General features: G+C 41.1%; 1 protein-coding gene across 1 annotated transcript in view; it reads right to left on the reverse strand.

The window, feature by feature from the left end:
• The window catches only part of VWA8 (von Willebrand factor A domain containing 8), a 333,428-nt gene extending 314,231 nt beyond the window's left edge, over positions 1-19,197 (reverse strand). Inside the window, exons 1-2 of the mRNA XM_040991347.1 lie at positions 19,005-19,197; positions 5,409-5,486 (exon numbers count right to left, since the gene is read on the reverse strand). Coding sequence (XP_040847281.1) covers positions 5,409-5,486; positions 19,005-19,149 — 223 coding nt within the window. The 5' untranslated portion in view covers positions 19,150-19,197. The remainder of the gene's footprint in view (positions 1-5,408; positions 5,487-19,004) is intronic.
• Positions 19,198-19,416: the final 219 nt, after the last annotated feature.

Here is a 19,416-nt window from a genome sequence, read left to right on the forward strand (position 1 = left end):
TATAGTTTAAAAAAATAACAATAAAACATATACTTTTTAAAAAACCTGAAAAAAAAAAGAAATGACATAGGGGAACTCAGTGGTGGGAGGAGGGAACTAGGGAAAGGGTAAGGGAAATCCCAGGGTCTATGGAACTATATCATCAAATGATAATGATAATAATAAATAAAAGATTAAGAAAAAAAAGCAGCACAGTATCATCCTATGGCTACTCACATAGGAGACCTGAATAGAATTCCTGGCTCCTACCTTCAGCCAGGCCCAGCCCTGGCTACTGTGGTCATTTGTGGAGCACATCACAGATGAAGGAGTTATCTTTCTCTTCATGCTCCCCTCCATCCCTCCTTTGTCACTCTGCCTTTCTAATACATAATTTTTTTTTCCAAAAACATGACCAAGCAAATAGATGGAAAAAACTATTTAATATAGATTTATGACAAAGAACCCTCATCCACAATAATATGGAGAACTTTTACAACTCAATAATAAAATGGTAATAATTCAAGTTTTTAAAATGGGCTTGTGACTTTAATAGACATTTCACAAAAAGAACGCAAAAATCCATTAAGGAAAATATCTTAAACACCATTATTCCTCAGGAAAATGCAAATTAAAGCCACAATGACAGGACAAGCATGCCAAGAAGGGACAATGAATAGGACTTTTGAAAACCCCTTCTTCCATGTAAAAACATAACATCGACAAACATCATCAAAATCAACTTATTCAGAACTGTGGAAATTACTAACAAAAGAGTGTCAATAATATGTTTAGCATTTATCAGAAAAAGACAGAAGCCTCAGTCAGGACAGTTGCTTCGTGGAGTTCTGACTTGCCCCCATCCCATCCCCACCTCTCCAGATCTGTGACAGTCTTGAGAACCGAATGTTCATCATCACAATGAAAACCAGCAGCTAGCAGTCACTGAAGGGAGAGAACAGATTGGAACTCCCCAGAAGCCCCATCCCTGGAGAACTGTCCCTGCCTGACTTGTCTGGCAGCTTGCTGAAAGGCTCCATTCTTAGAATGTCTCTTTATTTGATCCACTCAGAGCTCACTGTGTGCAAAGAATAAACCATTTTTTAAAAAATCAACAACAAATGTTTAACATCTCAACCTCCTGAGGCAAGGAAACCAGTTGAACCTAACAATAGGATAATCGGAACAGGAATGTTCACTGGAGGCTTTGAAAATGCTCCGGTGTATGCCTATGGTTTAGAAAAACACTCACAGGTCCAGTAAAGTGCTGAGACCCGAGAAGGACCTCATGTCCCACCTCTGCTGATCCTCACGGCATACACATGCAGGAAGAAGACACAACTGTTAGTGACCTCAGAGCACTGAAATAATAGCCTAACCTGCACATAATGGTTTGCAGCAAAGTCGTTGGGACTCATTAGCTCAAGGTGTTTATGTAATATGTCTGGTCGTTAGCTCTCCTTTAGCTGATCAGGCAGAAACGTCAATGGCTACATGTGACAAAGAATAAAGACTTTGAAGAAATAATACTAGGAAATCACTGAACAAATAAATAGCAAAACACAAGGGGCGACATCAAACTCTAGGAAAAGATGGCTCCAATTCCCAGCACTACCACGTCATACCATTCATAAATGTCTACTTCCAACAAGAAGAATGACGAAAATGAAGGACTAAAGTATGGCTCATACACAGAGGAAGAGAGGCAATAAAAACTCTCTGAGGAAGAAAGACAAGTAATACTAGAGACTTTAAATTCAGCTTTTACAACTCTATTTAAAGAATTAAATGAAGAGTAAAGAATTACAGGAAAGTATGATAACCATGTCTCTTCAGAGAATATCACTGGTGACAGAAATTATTTTTAAATTCACATAGAATTTAAAAACTTAAAACTACTACAAGTAGAACTCCTCTGTCAGAATGCAGTCCCTGCAGGTGAGCTCAAGAACCAGGTTATGGTACCTGCCAATATATGTGTGGATCACATCTGAGAACAGGCCAGGCTGGGCCAATTCATAACACCCACTGCCAGATCTGAGAACCAGGATGGGGTGTAAGACAGGCCACAACACCAGCCAAACGACATAAGAACTGGAACTGGGAGCTGCTGGGCTGGGCTAGGTTGCAACACCTGCCAGCATAAGCTGGAACTGGAGGCAGATCAGGACAGGCCAGCCTAAAGCACACACAAGTAAATGCCGAGGTGAGGTGAGGTGAGACAGGACATGCCATGTTAGGCCACAGCACCCAGCAGCACACGTGAAAACGGGAGGAGGCAGGGAGAGAAGGGTGGCAGTAGTGGTTGTCCTGGTGTTGGCGGTGCGAGTCCAGTAGGGGGACTTCAGGGGCTCTCATGCTGGGGATCAGTGGTATGACCATGGAGTGCATGTGTCAGAACCTGGCCTCTTCAATGGGTATGAGGTGGATTGCATACCCAGATGCACATGGAGGATAAGGCAGTCCATTGGGGACTGCAGAGGACATGTGGTACCATCATAGAGGAAGGAGGGCAGAACAAATTGGTCAACTACCTCAGCCAAGCAACGACAGCTAATATCTGGGAGAATAGAGACCCTGTGTGGACTGTGTCAGCAAATCAACCTTGGAAGGATTTCTACATCCTTGGATCAGTGAGATTGACAGCATTTTAGAACAATCAAAACCACTTAAGTGGAACCCCAAAGCATGCTCCACATCAGGGACTCTGGGATGACACCGGGTGGCCAATCCCCATCCCTGGATACTGATGCAGTTGGGAGGCTGGGTGCAGCTTCTCCCCTAACTTACCACCTTTCCCTAGATATAGGAGGAAGAAAGAGAAAATTTGGAAGCAATGGTCTCATGCACTTTCCCCTAGTCCTTGACCCTTCCTATCTGGTGAGTAATGCAAAAATCATCACTGCAGTGCTGGCATCCCCATGGGCACTGATTCAAGCTCCAGCTACTCCATTTTTGATCCAGCTACCTACAACTGGACAGAGAAAGAAGGGAGAATGGTACAAGTCCTTGGGTCCCTGCATTCATGTGAAAGACCTGGAAATTCACTGCTCCTGGCTTCAGCCTAACCAAGTCCCAGCCATTCTAGCCATTTGGAGACTGAAAATGCAGATGAAAGATTTCTCTCTCTGTGTCTCTCTCTCCCTCCCTGTGACTCTGTCTTTCAAATAAAAATAAGTAAGCATTTTTAAATGCTCAATATCGCTAGCAATCAGCAAAATGCAAACCAAACCCATAATGAGATACCGCCTCACCCTAGTCAGCATGACTATTAACAAAGGAAGAAAAAAAAATAACAAATGTTGGTGAGGATATAGAGAAAGGGAACTCTTTTTCCATTATTAGAAGAAATGTAAATAGCACAGCCACTATGGAAAGCAACACGGAGACTTCTTTAAAACCTAGAAATAAAACTGCCAGGCCACTCAGCACTCCCACTACCAGATATATATCTAAAGGACAAAGTGACACCTGCTGCACCAGGTCTACCACAGCTAAGACATGAAATCAAATAAGATATCCATCGCCAGATGAATAAACAAAATGTGACATAACACTAATCAGCCAGTAAAAAGAGTGAAACCCTGTTACACAGTGAAATGGATGGAACTAGAGTAGACATGTGAATTGAAGCCAGTCAGCCACAGAAAGACAAGCACCACCTGTCCTCCCTTATATATATGAGCTGAAACAAAAACAACAACAAAAAACAAAACCTCCCAATCTGAACCTAGAGGCTGGAGGGGGTGACAGAAATACATACAGGGAGTCCACATTTTAAAATAGGAAGTTTGGTATAGTTAGCAAACTATGACAAATACATTAATATAAAATGTTAATAGGGGAAGCTGAGTGTGGAGTATATATGGGAACTCAGCTAAACAATACTTATTTTGTAAATTTTAAGCTATTTGGAATTAAAAGTTAAAATAAAGACCAAATAAAACAATGATATGGTTGCACAACTCTATAAAAATTCTAAAAGACACTGAAGTGTCTAACTTAAAAAGATGAATTTCATGATTAATAGATTATATCCCAATTAAGTCATTATAAAACAGAAGCCATGATAAGTTAGTTACTTTTTCATACCTAGTGGAATGTGTAAAGATATCAATATTGCCAAGGATGTAGAACATCACTACTGGTAAGGGTAAAACAGCACAACCTATTAGGAGAACTGTCTGGCACTATGCTTTATGGTTACAAAGGCATTTAACTTCAGTAATATCAACTCAACTCCCTGGTCCTTCATGCAAAAGAAGTACAAGCTTAGCACTGTTCAAAACTCCTTATTCATAATAACCCAACAATGGATGCCAGCCAAATATCCAACAGCAAGAAAATGGATAAATAAGCCATGGGACATGGAGCAATATTGAGACACATATACACGGGTATTAATATATGTGTGTACGTACACACACACAATGGAACATTACTCCATAATCAAACACAAAAAAACTGGTACAGAAACATGGATGAATTTTAAAATTATTGTCTTGACAGAAAAAAAGCAAGATATGCATGCACACACACACTGCATGATTTTAGTTGTGTAAAGCTGGAGTACAGGCAAAACTAATCTTTCCTAGTACAAAACAGTAGATTCCAAGGGGAGGGAATAAAAGAGAAAATGCAGAAATGACAAAGTATTTTAGGTGTTGTGTATATTTGTAACTTATCAAAACTCATTGAAACAAACACTTCTGATCTACATTTTATTCACATTTTATTTATGACCTACATTAATATTATTTTATTAATGTAAATTTTATCCCAAGCAAAAAATAAAGAGTAGCATGCAAGAAAAAGACATGTTTCTATTGAATGTTGGATAATCTAGGATAAGCTTTTGCTATTCCTGAGGCTGGCACCATGGTACCAGTTGGCAAAGCCACCATGGCATCTCACATGGGCATGGTTCCAATACCAGTGATTCTATTTCTGATCTAACTTCCTGGTAATGTACTTGGGAATGCAGTAGAAGTTGGTTCAAATGTTTGGGTCCCTGCCAACCGCGTAGGAGACCTGTAAGCTCATAGCTCACGGCTTTAGAATGGCTTTAGAATGGCCCAGATCCAACTATTGCAACCACTGGCACAGTACTGATAAAAGTAAAGGTTCAGGGCCCGGCACGGTGGCGCAGTGGTTAAGGTCCTCGCCTTGCACGCCCAGGATCCCATATGGGCGCATCGGCCGTTGCGCTCACTTGGGGAGTGAATCATCGGATGGAAGATCTTCCTCTCTGTCTCTCCTCTGTATATCCGCCTTTCCAATAAAAAAATAATAATAATAAAAATAAATCTTTAAAAAAAAAGTAAAGGTTCAGCACATTTAGTTTATATTATTCTCAACAGTTTGTATAAATTCAACAGTTCTCAAGTGAAAAGTTCAAAGTTATTCATTCGTAAAAAAGCATTTCTTACTGTAGTTCTGTGGTACAAGTTCTGGGTTCTTAGGTATTTTCAACTTGTATGATACATCTCCAATAGTAACTGTATCCCCTGAAAAGAGAATAAAGAAACAAAGTTGTTAAGAGAGGCAAGTTAAAAACACACACTTTTCTCTTGGCCAAATAATGTCCTGAGCTACAGATAAGACTATAATAGAAATACGCCATAAATATTCTTTCTTCAGACACTATGCTCTAAAACCTCCATCCACAGTACATAATACACAATGGAGACACAAGAAACCAGTGAAATTGGGACTGGTGTGATGATTGAACTGACAAATCCGCCACCTCTAAGTGCTGACATCCCATATGGACACTGGTTCATGTCACAGATTATCTGCTTCCCATCCAGTTCCCTGCTTATGGACTGACAAAGAAGTGGAGGATGGCTCAAAGCTTTGGGACTCTGTAGCCACATGGGAGACCCAGGAGAAGCTCCTGGCTCCTGCTTCAGATCAGCTCAGCTCTGGACATTACAGTCATTTGGAGAGTCGATCAGCAGATGTATTTCCTTCTCTGTCTTCCCTTCTCTCTGTAAGCCTGCCTTTCCAATAAAAATAAGTTAATCTTAAGAAAGGAGGGAAGAAGGAGATGGAGAGGGAAGGAAGAAAGAAGAAAGGAGATCAGTGATGTTCACAATGTAAATGCTAAAGGGTGAACTTTGGCCTAACACTGAAGCCATTCAATGGGTGGAACATCCACACCCTATATCAGAGTGCCAGTGTTTTAGCTGTTTCAATTTCAATGTCCTGCTAATGCACACCCTGGGAGGATGACAGGGAATGCTCAAGTAGCTGAGTTCCTGCCACCCACATAGGAGGCCTGGATACATTCCCAGCTCCATTCAGCCAAGCCTTCCCAGGTCTGTGGGGAATGAACCAGTGGATACAAGCCCTGTTTCTCTGTCCAATCAAATTAAAGTTTAAAAACACAAATCTGAATGTTAATTTAGGAGAAATGCAATAAAATACATTAACAGCTTTATTTTTTCATTAGTAGCAGTGTTAGTAGAAGCAATAACATTCAGGAAAGTTCTTTAAGATCATACAAAACACAACAGGGTATAATCTTTCATATACAGCCTCATTTAGATATATATTTTTTTATACATTGCCAATTTTACCACATATAATTTCAGGTTTTCAAACAGAACGACCTTCAAAAGTCTACATTTCTAGCTGCTAAAAAGAATAATGTGCCAGTAACATAAATGCCAAGAAATCCTCCATGACACAAGTAAGGAGGGCACAAGTTCTCTAAATATTGTTTTTAAGGAGGTTCTTTTTGTTGTGGGTGTTGTTCTCTTTAAAAGAGTTATTTTTATTGGAAAGGCAGATTTACAAAGAGAAGAAGAGACAGAGAAAGATCATCTATCCACTGGTTCACCCCCCAAATGGCTACAATGGTGGGACATAAGTCAATCTGAAGCCAGGAGCTTTTTCCGGGTCTCCCACATGGATGCAGGTATCAAAGGCTTTGGAATATCTTCCACTGTTTTCCTAGGCCATAAACAATGTGCTGGATGGAAAGAAAAGCAGCCAAGACACAAATCAGCATCGATGGGGGATACTGGTGCTTACAAAGCAGCGGATTAGCCAGTTGAGCCATCATACCCCAGGGTGTGCTTTTTGTTGTTTGTTTTTTAAGTAGCACTAGTTTGTGCAGGACTAACCCAAACAACCTCTCTGCTTTACTTTCTCCAGTAGCAAACACTTCCACTACACATGGAACTTCAACTGAAAAGGGCTCAAAAATGCTCAGATGAAGGTTATCACCACCCGTAATTCACTTCAAAATACCTGATGTGAGCTCCCAGCTACAGCTCCCACTAATGCAAACCCTGGAAAAGAATGGTGGATGGCTCAGGAGCTGGTACCTGGATTTAGCTCCTGGTTTGGGCTCTGGCTGGCCCAAGTAGTGACCAACATTTGGGGAGTAAATTAGCTCATGGGAGCACTCTTTCAGCCTCCGCTCCCACCGTTCAAATGAAAAACTAAGACACTTAGAAAAAGCAACTGTTTAAAACACATCATTCAGCATTGCCAGGCTAGAGCCAGTGAGGTACTCTGGAGACCAAGGTCATAAATCATGGTGATCATAATAGCCAACACTTGATGAATGCTTACTATCTTCTAAGAATTCTGCACATCCCAAAATACCCTCTGAAATAGAGGCTTTAAAAATGAGAAGATCTGTAAATCTGTGAAAAAGTCTTATAAATGAAGAAATTTATTACAGACGCATGGTGAGTTGGAAAAAGAAGATAAGGACTACATACAGAGCCAAGTTCTTGCTGAAATCAAAATTAGCAGTCAGGCAATAAAGCAAAACACACACAAGAACAAAAACCCTAGGGATGCAAAGGTCTTCTAGAACACACTAAGACCTCTCTCTCTATCCCTCAGTTTTTACTCAGTCTATCAGAGATACTTCAGGCACCCAGCTCATATGGGAATTTGAGAGAAATGCACATTTCAGTACCACCTCTCCCTGCCCTCTCTATATTCCAACAAGTAACCCTCAATGCACATTTCTGAATTGCTTTTAAGTACTAATACCCTGTAAATCAGGCGATTAGCACAGTCTCGCAAACAAATTGTTTCTAGATATTGTCTGACAGGTCATACCTACCTTCCTATGCAAATTAGTCACTTTTTAAAGTAAATTTTTAAAGGATAAGTTTGCTTACAATATGAGTGGTACCTATTGGCATTTGATACGAAGGGACTGTAAGGAATTTCAGTTTGGGTACTTGCAAATGAGGTACATTCAGGAATGTTTTCACTTCCTGAAAACACTAATTTTTGGTCTCCTGACAAAACATGTGCCAAGTAATTAACATGAACATTAGAACAGTTTCAGGCACAAGATCTCATTATAAATCTTGGCATCAGTAGCAGGTCTGACCAAATCATTCTGATAGCTAACCTAGGAAAAACACAGATTACACATCACAGGAACTTCACAGCTGGCTGTAAATTTGTTTACAAATAAAGAGTCCCACCTCACACTTCTTATAAAAATAAATTTCACAGCAGATTAAGGTACCACCTGTGATGCCAACATCCAATACTGGTCCCAGTTCAAGTCCCAGCTGCTCTACTCCAACTTACTACTCTCCTGATGAACCTGGGGAAAGCAGAAGCAGATGCCCCAAATGCAATCACCAACTATAATACATCTGTAAATAACCTCTTTGTTGAGGATTGTCTTTAAGGAGGAAGGATATTTTTTTCTGAGTATACAGAATTGAACGTCTGATCTTTCCATCAAAATAGGCCCCTGTGGTATCCCCCAACTGTGCTAAATCCTTCCAATTGCTCAGATCAACATGCAAGGAGTCCTTCTTAACTTTTCTTCCTATGCCCCAATTCATGCTAGTCCAAGTCAGCATTCAATCTCACTCCGTAAGAGATCGCTTCTTGCTGCCCTTGTTCCTCTATCGTCTGGTGTCAACAGAGCAGCCACAGTGATTCTAATAAAATCATACTAAAGCAATGCCAGCCCTTACTCACTCCTCAGTCTGCAACAGCTCCTAAGGTTCTCTCTGGTCTGGCTCCTCCTTTTCCTTTCTGACCTCCCCTGCCCATTATACTCAACCCACAACTGTTTCCAAACTATTCCTTAAACAAGCTGGATCCATTTTAAGCTTTTCCACTTGGTTTTCCTTTGTATACAATGTTGTTCTATTCATGAAGCAGCCTCCCAGCAGGAATGAAACTGAGTAACTGAGATGAGTATAACCAAGGGATCATTCATGAAGAGGTGGGTTGTTTGGGGAAAATAACAAGGTCCTTGAAACCAATATACTAGAAAGCCACTATGACCCTAGGCCCAAAGGGGAGAAGGCAGAGTTCCAGTGAAGAAAGTTAACTGTATAGCCACTACCAGGAGCTGTGGCCTTTCATGGAAGAACAAATCAAGCCAGCAGCGCTGCCCTGGCGAGGAGAGAGCTAGGGATTAAGCAGTAAGTGAAAAATGACAGACCAAAAAAGGAGAAAAAGGCAAACCCACCACCATACCTAGGTTCCTTAAACACACCCCTCCCAGGGAGTGATTAGAACACAACAGGAGGGCCCAGCTGCGTGGCCTAGTGGCTAAAGTTCTTGCCTTGAATGCACTGGGATCCCATATGGGTGCCGGTTCTAATCCCGGCAGCCCTGCTTCCCATCCAGAACCCTGCTTGTGGACTGGGAAAGCAGTCGAGGATGGCCCAAAGCTTTGAGACTCTGCACCTGCATTGGAGACCTGGAAGAGGTTCCTGGTTCCTGGCTTCGGATTGGCGCAGCATCGGCTGTTGCGGCTCACTTTCGTTGGACGGAAGATCTTTCTCTCTGTCTCTCCTCCTCTCTATATATCTGACTTTATAATAAAATAAATAAATAAATAAATCATTTTTAAAGAAAAAGAAAAGAACAGCAGGGGATAAGGGGAAGTACAGAAAAGTGCCACTAATTTTCCATCTTTCTATCCCATATTGGAGTAAGGACAGAGAAGATCTGAAACACCCTTACGCATCCCACCTAAACAATCTTTACAGAACACTATACACAATAACAGCACATCTATTCTTTTGACGTGCCCATGCAATATTCACACAAACAGCTCACAGGTCTGACCATAAAGCAAGACTTAATAAATTCAAAGGACTGAAATCACATACAGCATGTTACAGAATTAAACTAGAAATCAAAATAGTGAAGTGCAAAATTCCTTCCAAACATTTGGAAACCAGGCAACAGGCTTCTAACATATTCAAAAAATAAATCAGGATGCAAATTAGGCTAATTAAGGAAGAGGGCAGTGGTCAATGAGCCATGTCTGTTGTTGTGGACAAAGGGTATAGATCATTACGTTTATATGGACCAGGTATTGGCCATCCTTGCCTTAACTGTTGAAGCTTTGGTCACCTTTTATTATATACTATACTTTTCTCTTTTTTCAGATTTATTAATTTTTATTGGAAAGACAGATCAGATTTACAGAGAGAAGGAGAGACAGAAAGAGAGATTTTTCATCTATGGGTTCACTCCTCAAACACCTAAAACAGCTGGAGCTGAACCAGTCAGAAGCCAGGAGCTTCTTTGAGGTCTCCCAGGTGGGCGTAGGGTTCCAAGGCTTTGGGCCATCTTCTACAGCTTTCCCACAAGCAGGGAGATGGATCAGAAGTGGAGTAGCCAGGACATGAACAAGCACTCATTTGGGATCCTGGCGTTTGCAAGGTAAGGATTTAGCCATTGAGCCATTGCATGGGGCCCTATGCTCTTCTAAGTTACATAAACCACACCAATGGTCCAACCCTTGACCCTCATAAAACTCTCAGAGATCTGTCTCGGCTCAGATCTTTTGAGTTTCCTAGCTTCTCATAGCTTACTCCACACCTGACCTAGATATTCCGGAAATACTTCAACTTTAATACAAAAACAACCCAAAATCCTAAAGCACTGCATTGTACCTGCCTCACCATCTCCAACCAGTTCTGACTCTTGTATTCCTGTCTCAGGGATGAACATTTTACCCCTTAAGCCTAAATGTCCTCCCACATTTCCCACTCTGCGTTCCAATTAGTCTGTAAATTTCTTCATGTCTCCCCTAAGCCCCCTGTCTGTAGCATGATCCCCATCTTCCTTGAAAATTGATCACTTCAAAGGTAGCTGTTTAGCCAATCAGTTAAGACAGTGGTTCATATTATGGAATACTACTCAGCCATTAAAAAGAATGAAATTTGGGCCCAGCACGATAGCCTAGCAGCTGAAATCCTTGCCTTGAACTCACCCAAAGCCTTGGGACCCTGCATCCACCTGGAAGATCTGGAAAAAGTTTCTGGCTCCTGGCTTCGGATTGGCTCAGCTCCAGCTGTTGCGGCAGCGTGGGGAGTAAACCAGTGGACACATATGAACAACAAAAACATTTGAAGTCACAATAGCCTAGCGCCTAAAGTCCTATTTTGCACATGCCAGGATCCCATACGGGCGCCAGTTCTAATCATGGAAACTACTCCACTTGCCTTCCAGCTCCCTGCTTGTGGCCTGGAAAAGCAATCCATGTCCCAAAGCCTTGGGACCCTGCACCCGCATGAGAGACCTGGAGGAAGTTCCTGGCTCCAGGCTTCGGATTGACGCAGCTTCGGCCATTGCAGGTCACTTGGGGAGTGAAACACTGGATGGAAGAGCTTCCTCTTAGTCTCTCCTCCTCTCTGTATATCTGCCTTTCCAATAAAAATTAAAATAAATCTTTAATAAAAAAGAATGATTTTCTACCATTTGCAACAAAATAGTTCCAGCTAGAGATCATTACACTCAGTGAAATAAGCCAATCCCAAAAGGACAAATATAATATATTCTTTCTGATATAAGGCAATCTTCATGCAAAATACAAGATCAATAGATATATAGGTAAGCAGGCATGTACATATAGTCCTCTAGAAGAATAGAATAATCGACTATCATATCAAGATGAGAAGATACAATGCAGTATGCATCTCTACTTCCAAACCAAAAATGTACTCCCAATGAAACTGTTAAATATATCTTGACAATAGGATGCTGGATTCTTTGCCATTGTCCATACCTACAATGGATACACTTAAGTAGCAGAATGATGGGGTAATGACTGTTTTGAAGGACTATACCATTGTAATAATAAAGAGGAAACTTGTGACTGGGTGAGTGAGGGGGGGACTTAAGGAGGGGCAGACGGGAAATCCCAGAGACTATGGAAAACTATCATCAAACAGAGAGAGAGAGAGGAGGGATGGAGAGAGGAAAGAAGGGAGAAAAAAGGCACTGGTTGAACACCTATATCTGATGTGCAAGTACCTGGACCCAAGTAATTAAGTTCCTGAACCCTGCATCCACATGGGGGACCTGGATTTGGTTCCTGACCCTCAGCTTCAGCCTGCTCTTCCTCCTGCCATCTACTGAGGCCATTTGAAAAGTGAACCAGTAGATCAGAGGCAGCATGCTCTCCTGCTATGATTCTCTCTTCCCCCATCTCTTAAATAAAAACATTCTACTCCGACCTTTCAATAACACACTGTGACATTCATGATTTTGTAATGCATTTCTCACACTGTGATACAATTGCTGCTTATGAATCTTCCACAACAGTAGGCTTTGAATTAAAGTGCATTGCCATTTTCCAAGGGCGCAAGGCTCAAGTGATCTTCACTTTCATGTATGTTTTCCTAACATGAATCTGAGAACCTGTACTTCACATTACATAACACAATATTATATTACTTTATCAGAGAGCAGAAAGAGTAAAACTTTATAATCATATATTATGATAAGGTAAATATTAGATTAGATTCTTTAATTCTTTCATAATCATTAGATTCTTTCATTCATGGCTAGTTTTAGTAACCTGGCTTACAAAATGGGTCCTATAATTCGTATTTTTTAGTATTTTCTTAACATCCTTTAAAATAAATAAATTAATACATTCATTTTAACTGAAGGCAAAAAGGTATTTTATGTCAGAATGTTGAATTTCCCTGACAGGATTTAGAATTATAGACTCCATTTGTTAATCTTAAAGACTTTAAGTTCTTATCTCAAAAAAGTACTTAAACATGTGATGGGGAAAGGTATTGACAAAAGAATACTGAAATTAACAGTTATCATTTTGTCAACTCATCTTGTGTAAACAGTTTACATAAGTAGTTACTAAGCAAGAAAATAATAGACAACGCCATTCGATAAATTTTGACAGTCTCTTTAGTGACCCTCTCGAAAAATAAGGTACCAATGAGTGTTAGCTGTGTGTACACCATTTTTTGGCAAGTCAGGTGGTTTTTGATTCTTTGCTACAAAAAAAGCCTAAAAAAGACACCAACCAATTATCAGCTATTAACAGATCATAAAACTTTTCTGATCACTAATCAGCATTTTTTGGCAAATAACCTAAGATATTCTTTATATTGTTACACAAAAAACTTCAAAACCAGGTATTATTAGAATTGTTGCTACACTGACCTAGAGGATACTAATCATATTAATTAGTGGTATTTAATATTCAAATGGGATAAAGTGCTACTCATGTCACTAAACGTGCTTTCCCTAAGTTTGTTTCTATCAAAATTTGTAAATACTGAAGTTCTTCTGAACATCTGTGCACTAGTTACGATTGACATGTTTTTAATGTTTCCACTTAAAAGATACACTTAAAGCTTTGTAACAATTTTATTCAAAATGTCAACCTTTACAACCTGCTGGAAATGTCATTCAGACATTTTTGTTGCATAGAAGTGTGATAAAAATAAAGCTATCAAATAAAAACCTATTAAAATTGCAAAGACTGAAATCATTGCAGATTTTAACTGAAATACAAATTCAAGGAGAAAAAGCGATAATTTACATTTTCTGATATTTAAGAAAAATTTATCTACTTTCAAAATAGAGATAGTGGAAAAGAAATTACTAGGATATTCAGTTTTTAATTAAAAGATACACTTACCAGTTTGTAACAATTTTTCATCTAAATGTCAATATTTGCAACACAAGGAATGTCACCTTTTCTAACTATTTATACTTATCAGGAAAACTTCTAGTTATCAACCTAAAAATGTGCAAAGGACTACATATTTGAAAAATCCTTTCAACAAACAGACAAAAGCAAATGTTCAAAGACTACTGCCTGGACTGCAAAACATTTTTTGGAGTAAGGACTATGTTTTAATCACCATTCTAGCTGTCATGCCAAAAGCAGAATCTCAGACCTACCAGACACCAACAAATGCCCAAAAAATTGATAAATTAGTGATAACAATTTCTAACTATTGTTTTTAATTAAATATTATTTCAAGCCCTAATCAATTTTATGCCTTCTTTATCACTTACCTCCCAAAATGATCATGAACCAATCCATTTGTAATCAATTTATGTAAATAAAGTAGATTAAATATTTTTCCAAAGGTGCATGAGAATATTTATGAGATAACAGGTAACATAATTTAGGCACAAGAAGTCAATGCATTCTTTCCTCCAAACAAGCTATTTGAGTCCAAACTCCCTTTTTTTTAATGTACTTAGCAATATAAGATACTTTTAGTGGAATTTATTAAAATAATTGGAATGAATTAAAAGAATCTTGGGGCCTTGCCACAACACATGGCACAGCAGGTTAAGTTGCTGCTTGCAATAGCATACCATATGGAGTGCTGGTTAGTTGCAGATGCTTTGCTCTGGACCTAATTTTCTACTAATGCACCTGAAAAACCACTGGAAGATGGGGTGCAAGTAACCTGGCCCATTCCCATCCATCGGTGACACCTGGATGGAATTTCAGGATGCTGGCTTTGCCCTGGCCCAGCCCCAGCCACTGTGTTCATCTGTGGCATGAATCAGTTGACAAAAGATCTTTTTCCCACTCCCTCTCTTTCACTCAGCCTTTCAAATTAATAAAAAATAAATCTTTTTTAAAAAAAGGCAGGAAGGCTTGATTTTAATGTTTGAAATAATCCTTAAAGGGATTTCCCAACAATATGTAGGAAAATCATTTCTATATTGAAGTTAATAATTAAGGACACATTTTATAAGACACTCACAATAAGACACTCACATACAAATCCCTTTGGACATTACTAGCAAGTTTTAGGTCTTTTCCAATGAATACCTGTTGTGTTTTACATGTTCAATATGCCTTCTCCTTTCTTTTGACAACAGAATTCCCCTTTTCTGTGAAGAACCTATGACACTGGTTTAAGTTTTATACCACTCATTCCAATGTCAAAGTTCACTCTTTGACCAAAATCCCCCAGAGGCAAGTACTCTGCACAAACCTAACCAGACCATCCCCTCAGTTATAATGGTTGTTTCAGAAATGGCCACATGACCCAAGCTTAGCCTCACCAGGATGTTTGTCAATGCTGGCAGGAAAAGATGCTTTTACTGCAAGGTAAGGACAGTGAAAGCCTTGGGTTATCAGAGTGGAAGGCAGAGGCAATAAGGGAAAGGTAGAGGAGCCCTTGTCCTAAAGGTATTACATGAAACACTGCATCCAGGCAAGCCTAAAGTCACTGGGCCTCCAGCCAATGGAACAAATACATATGGTTTTTCCTTGCACACTCCTTTCCCCTAAAACCTAAATGTCTGCTGACTAACATAGCAATTCTTGTAAGCTAAAGGCAGACAGAGCAAGTGTGACAGTCCCCATTTTAAAAAGGCAGATGCATGCTCAGGGAAGAATACGGGGCATTATAAATCTGAGGGCATTTGAAAACAAGCCTTTTCATCAAAGTATCAACATCCATACATTTTTATCAACTAAGTAATTTTCCGGGCAAAATTTGGTAAGCTAAAAAAAAAATCGCTGATCAATCTTCATTTAGCAGATACTCATTTTTTTTTTATCGAAGAATTACTTTTTGGTTTGTTTGGTTTTGTTGTTGTTGTTGTTGTTTGGTCCTGTAGAACTTTATCAAGTGTAGCATCTAAACCTACATGCCCTTTTCTGAGACCTCTGGCCAGGGGCAAATAACAGTAACATTATTCCCTTGATGTTTCATCAATAACAAATTTTGCTGGAAACAGCTTTGTCATAGTATTTTTTGGATTGAAAACTATTCTAAGTATTCCTTAGAATTTCGCTATGACTGATAGATCACATTTAATTCCTGGCTAACCCATAACAAAGTTGGATACTCTCCTCAGATACTTCAAGGCTATTTTAACTACTGAGCGCTTCACCAATTTCAAAAATGTTTTCATTTATGTATTTCAGGCACAACTGTGGCAGCTGTGCTCGTAGCATGCATTTTTTAATGCCCTCCAAGTTAGAGACCAGGATTCTGTTAATGAATGTATGTACTTTTAAAACAATCAACTCTATGGAATGAATTCCATGCTTTTCTTTTGAAGTATTAAAGCTATGGAGAGGATCCATGGGTCATCCAAGTCCTTAGGTAAGCTAAGGCAACTGTACTCCCAGCATACAAACTAACAGCTCAATCAGGGGAGTGTACTTCTCAAAGAGCTGCGTCCCAGCCAATCACAGCAGCAGAGCTTCCATCACTCACAGGCTGCCAACTGATCAGGCCACGTTCAAGAGGCAAGCAGCCCAGCTGTCCCCAGCCGAGCTGTGTCTGTGCCTGCCTTCCACTTTCTGTCTATAAATGCCATAGAGTGCCACGCTCTGAACGTGTTCTGCAGCAGATGCGCTCAAGTGCAACATTGGGTTTAATGAGTTTCACAAAATAGCTTTAACAATAGCTTGGGCAGAGAAGCTGGTTTCATTCAGGTTTCTCAACAGAGGCGCTTTGAGGGTAGATCCATCTTTGGTGAGAAAGGTTACCTGGTGCACTACAGAACTTCCGGCAGAATGGTGGTCTGTGTTCACTAGAAGTCAACACACATCCTTCCTGATTCTGCCCATCTAAACAGTCTCCAGACATGACCAAACGCCCCCACAGGGGAGGGGAATCACTATTACTTTATCATCATTTTTTTAAATATCCAGAACCTATACTCAAGAGAAAACCAAATGAAGCAGTAATTCTCACATTGGTCAGTGTGCTCCCAACACAGACCTTCCCAAGAAGTGATAAAGTTTTAGCTATTCTGGGAGTTTACTTCTAAAATTCTTTAATACACGTAAGATGAGGCTATCCCCAATGTCAAAGAACTTACTTTTCAATTCAAAGAAGTTGGTAAAATTCTCAAGGTTCAATTCCAAGTAAATACTGAGCTAAAACTTAATTGAGACCACCACACAGCTCCTTTTCATTTATAAATATTTCCCAGTTATGGCACAATTCTGTATTTCCTTAACCCAAAATCATTGATCACAAACTCTATTATAGCCCAAAGATATAAACTGAAATTACAAAAATACATGTATTGCACAACCCTGGCTATTTTGGCCATCTGGGAAATGAACCAGTGGATAGAAGACCTCTCTCCACCTCTCCCTGTAATTTTTGTTACAAATAAATCTTAAAAATTTTAATATGTTGTGTGTTCTCTCATATTTAAAATACCAGCTGCTTCTTGCTGACATACACAAATTCTGAAGACATTCAAAACTAATCTGTCAGTAACTGGGTAATACAGACTTTAAAACTTCATACCTGAATTCATTCCTACTGTTTCCATAGTTAAAATACCCTCTTCTCATATTAAAAAAAAAATTGTATTTTTTTAAGTTCATGTCAATTAACTCTTCTGCATTTGCCTCCCCAGAGAATTCTGAACCTGAAAGAAACTGGGTTCATTTTTTTCTGAAGCCATGTAACAATGCATACACAGCTGAAATACACTAGAATGACACTTAGACTGAATGTTACTATTTACCACGGACTGTATTAACTAACTGAAACTTCACAATAACCCCCGTAGATGTAAGGAAGCACACAGAAAACTAGGTAACTTGCACTCCAGTCCCCATGGCTAGGTGGCACAGAAGTAGACTGCACCCAAGACGCCAAAGTCCAAGGTACAGCCTACATTCCTACCCTCAACCTCTGCCCACCAGGACAAAGGAGCAACAACCAAACAACACGGACGCACATAAACAGCAAAACACCTGAAGTCACCACAGCCTAGCGTCTGAAGGCTCGAACTGCAAGTACTGGCTGAGATCCCATATGGACGCCGGTTCTAATCCCAGCAGCCCGGCTTCCCATCCAGCTCCCGGCTTGCGGCCTGGGAAAGCAGTTGAGGACAGCCCAAAGCCTTGGGTTCCTGCACTCGGGTGGGAGAGCCAGAAGAGCTCCTGGCTCCTGGTAGCTTTGGCCGTTGCGCTCATTTGAGGAGTAAATCAATGGACAGAAAATCTTCCTCTTTGTCTCTCCTCCTCTCTGTATAGATGACTTTCCAATAAAAATAAATAAATAAATATTTATAAAAAGAATCAATGAGTGAAATGAATGGAATGTGAAGTCACTCATGTTTTAGCGAGCGAAAGTACTGGGCAGTGAAGACAGAAGGCAAGAGGGAACAATGACACCCGGGGCTTCATTGTGAAACTTCTATTATTCTAAGCACTCGTGACATTGACAAACTCTTGCCTAAAATCACTTCACCGTTTAAGAGCATCCACAGGAGACATCGTGTCGCTTAGCCATTGCAAGCAGCCTACACCAACACACCACTTGAGAATCATAAGGTCAGCTCAGATAGAAACTACTAAACCTAGACTTGGGATATGTAATTCTAGTGTGGTCACTCTGCTTTTAGGGTCTTCAATCACCTCGCTGGTAGATTCAAGGATTTTAACTAAATTAACCCGTGTTATCAGCGCACTGAGCGTATGTGGAACACCTGTTGGAAAGGCTCTTGGCTACTTCTAAAACATCGTAAACTGTCGGAGCTTTGGATGGAACGTGGTCCGGACCGGCTTCCAGGCTTTTGGAATTCGGAGGGCAGGGGCAAGTCCGGCTTCCCTGAATCTCGCGAGCTGCTGTTTTTAATTTCTGTGGTGTACAGTGACCCAAGCCAGAATCCTGAGGGTCAAAGCAGCCTCAAGTCAAGAAGAGAGCCCAGAGAGTGCAAGAACTCTGCTGCAAGTCGCACAGCAAACAACTAGCCCCGCGTGCAGCCAGCGGCAGCCAAGGGGCGCCCCTGGTTACCTGAATCGGCCCCCATCCCGGCGGCGTGCAGCAGTCTGACCTCGGGCCGGCCCCGCACCACCTGCCGCAGGAGCAGCCGCACGCGCCGGGAGGCCGAGCCCCCGCGGCCGCCGGGCGCCCCGAGCAGCAGGATCCGAGACTGCATGGGGCCGGGGGGCGCTGTGGGGACCGCCGAGGGGGCCGGGCGCGCCGAGCCCTGCAGGTCGGCCGGCAGCGTGAGACGGCGCGGCAAGGGGGACAGGAAGCGGCACCGCGCCGAGTCCGCCGGAAACTCGTTCCGCCGGCGCGGGCGGCCGGGCTGGGTCGGGGCGGAGGGAGCGGGCAGGGCGCCCGGGGGCCGGCCCTGGCGCGGGGCCGCTGACCTTTCGCCCGCATTCAGCGGCTGCCGGCGGCCCTTCCCGGCGGCCCCTAC

This window comes from Ochotona curzoniae, unplaced genomic scaffold (genome assembly GCF_017591425.1).
Source record: "Ochotona curzoniae isolate NIBS_2020 unplaced genomic scaffold, NIBS_Ocur_1.0 contig_64, whole genome shotgun sequence".
Classification (NCBI taxonomy): Eukaryota; Metazoa; Chordata; class Mammalia; order Lagomorpha; family Ochotonidae; genus Ochotona; species Ochotona curzoniae.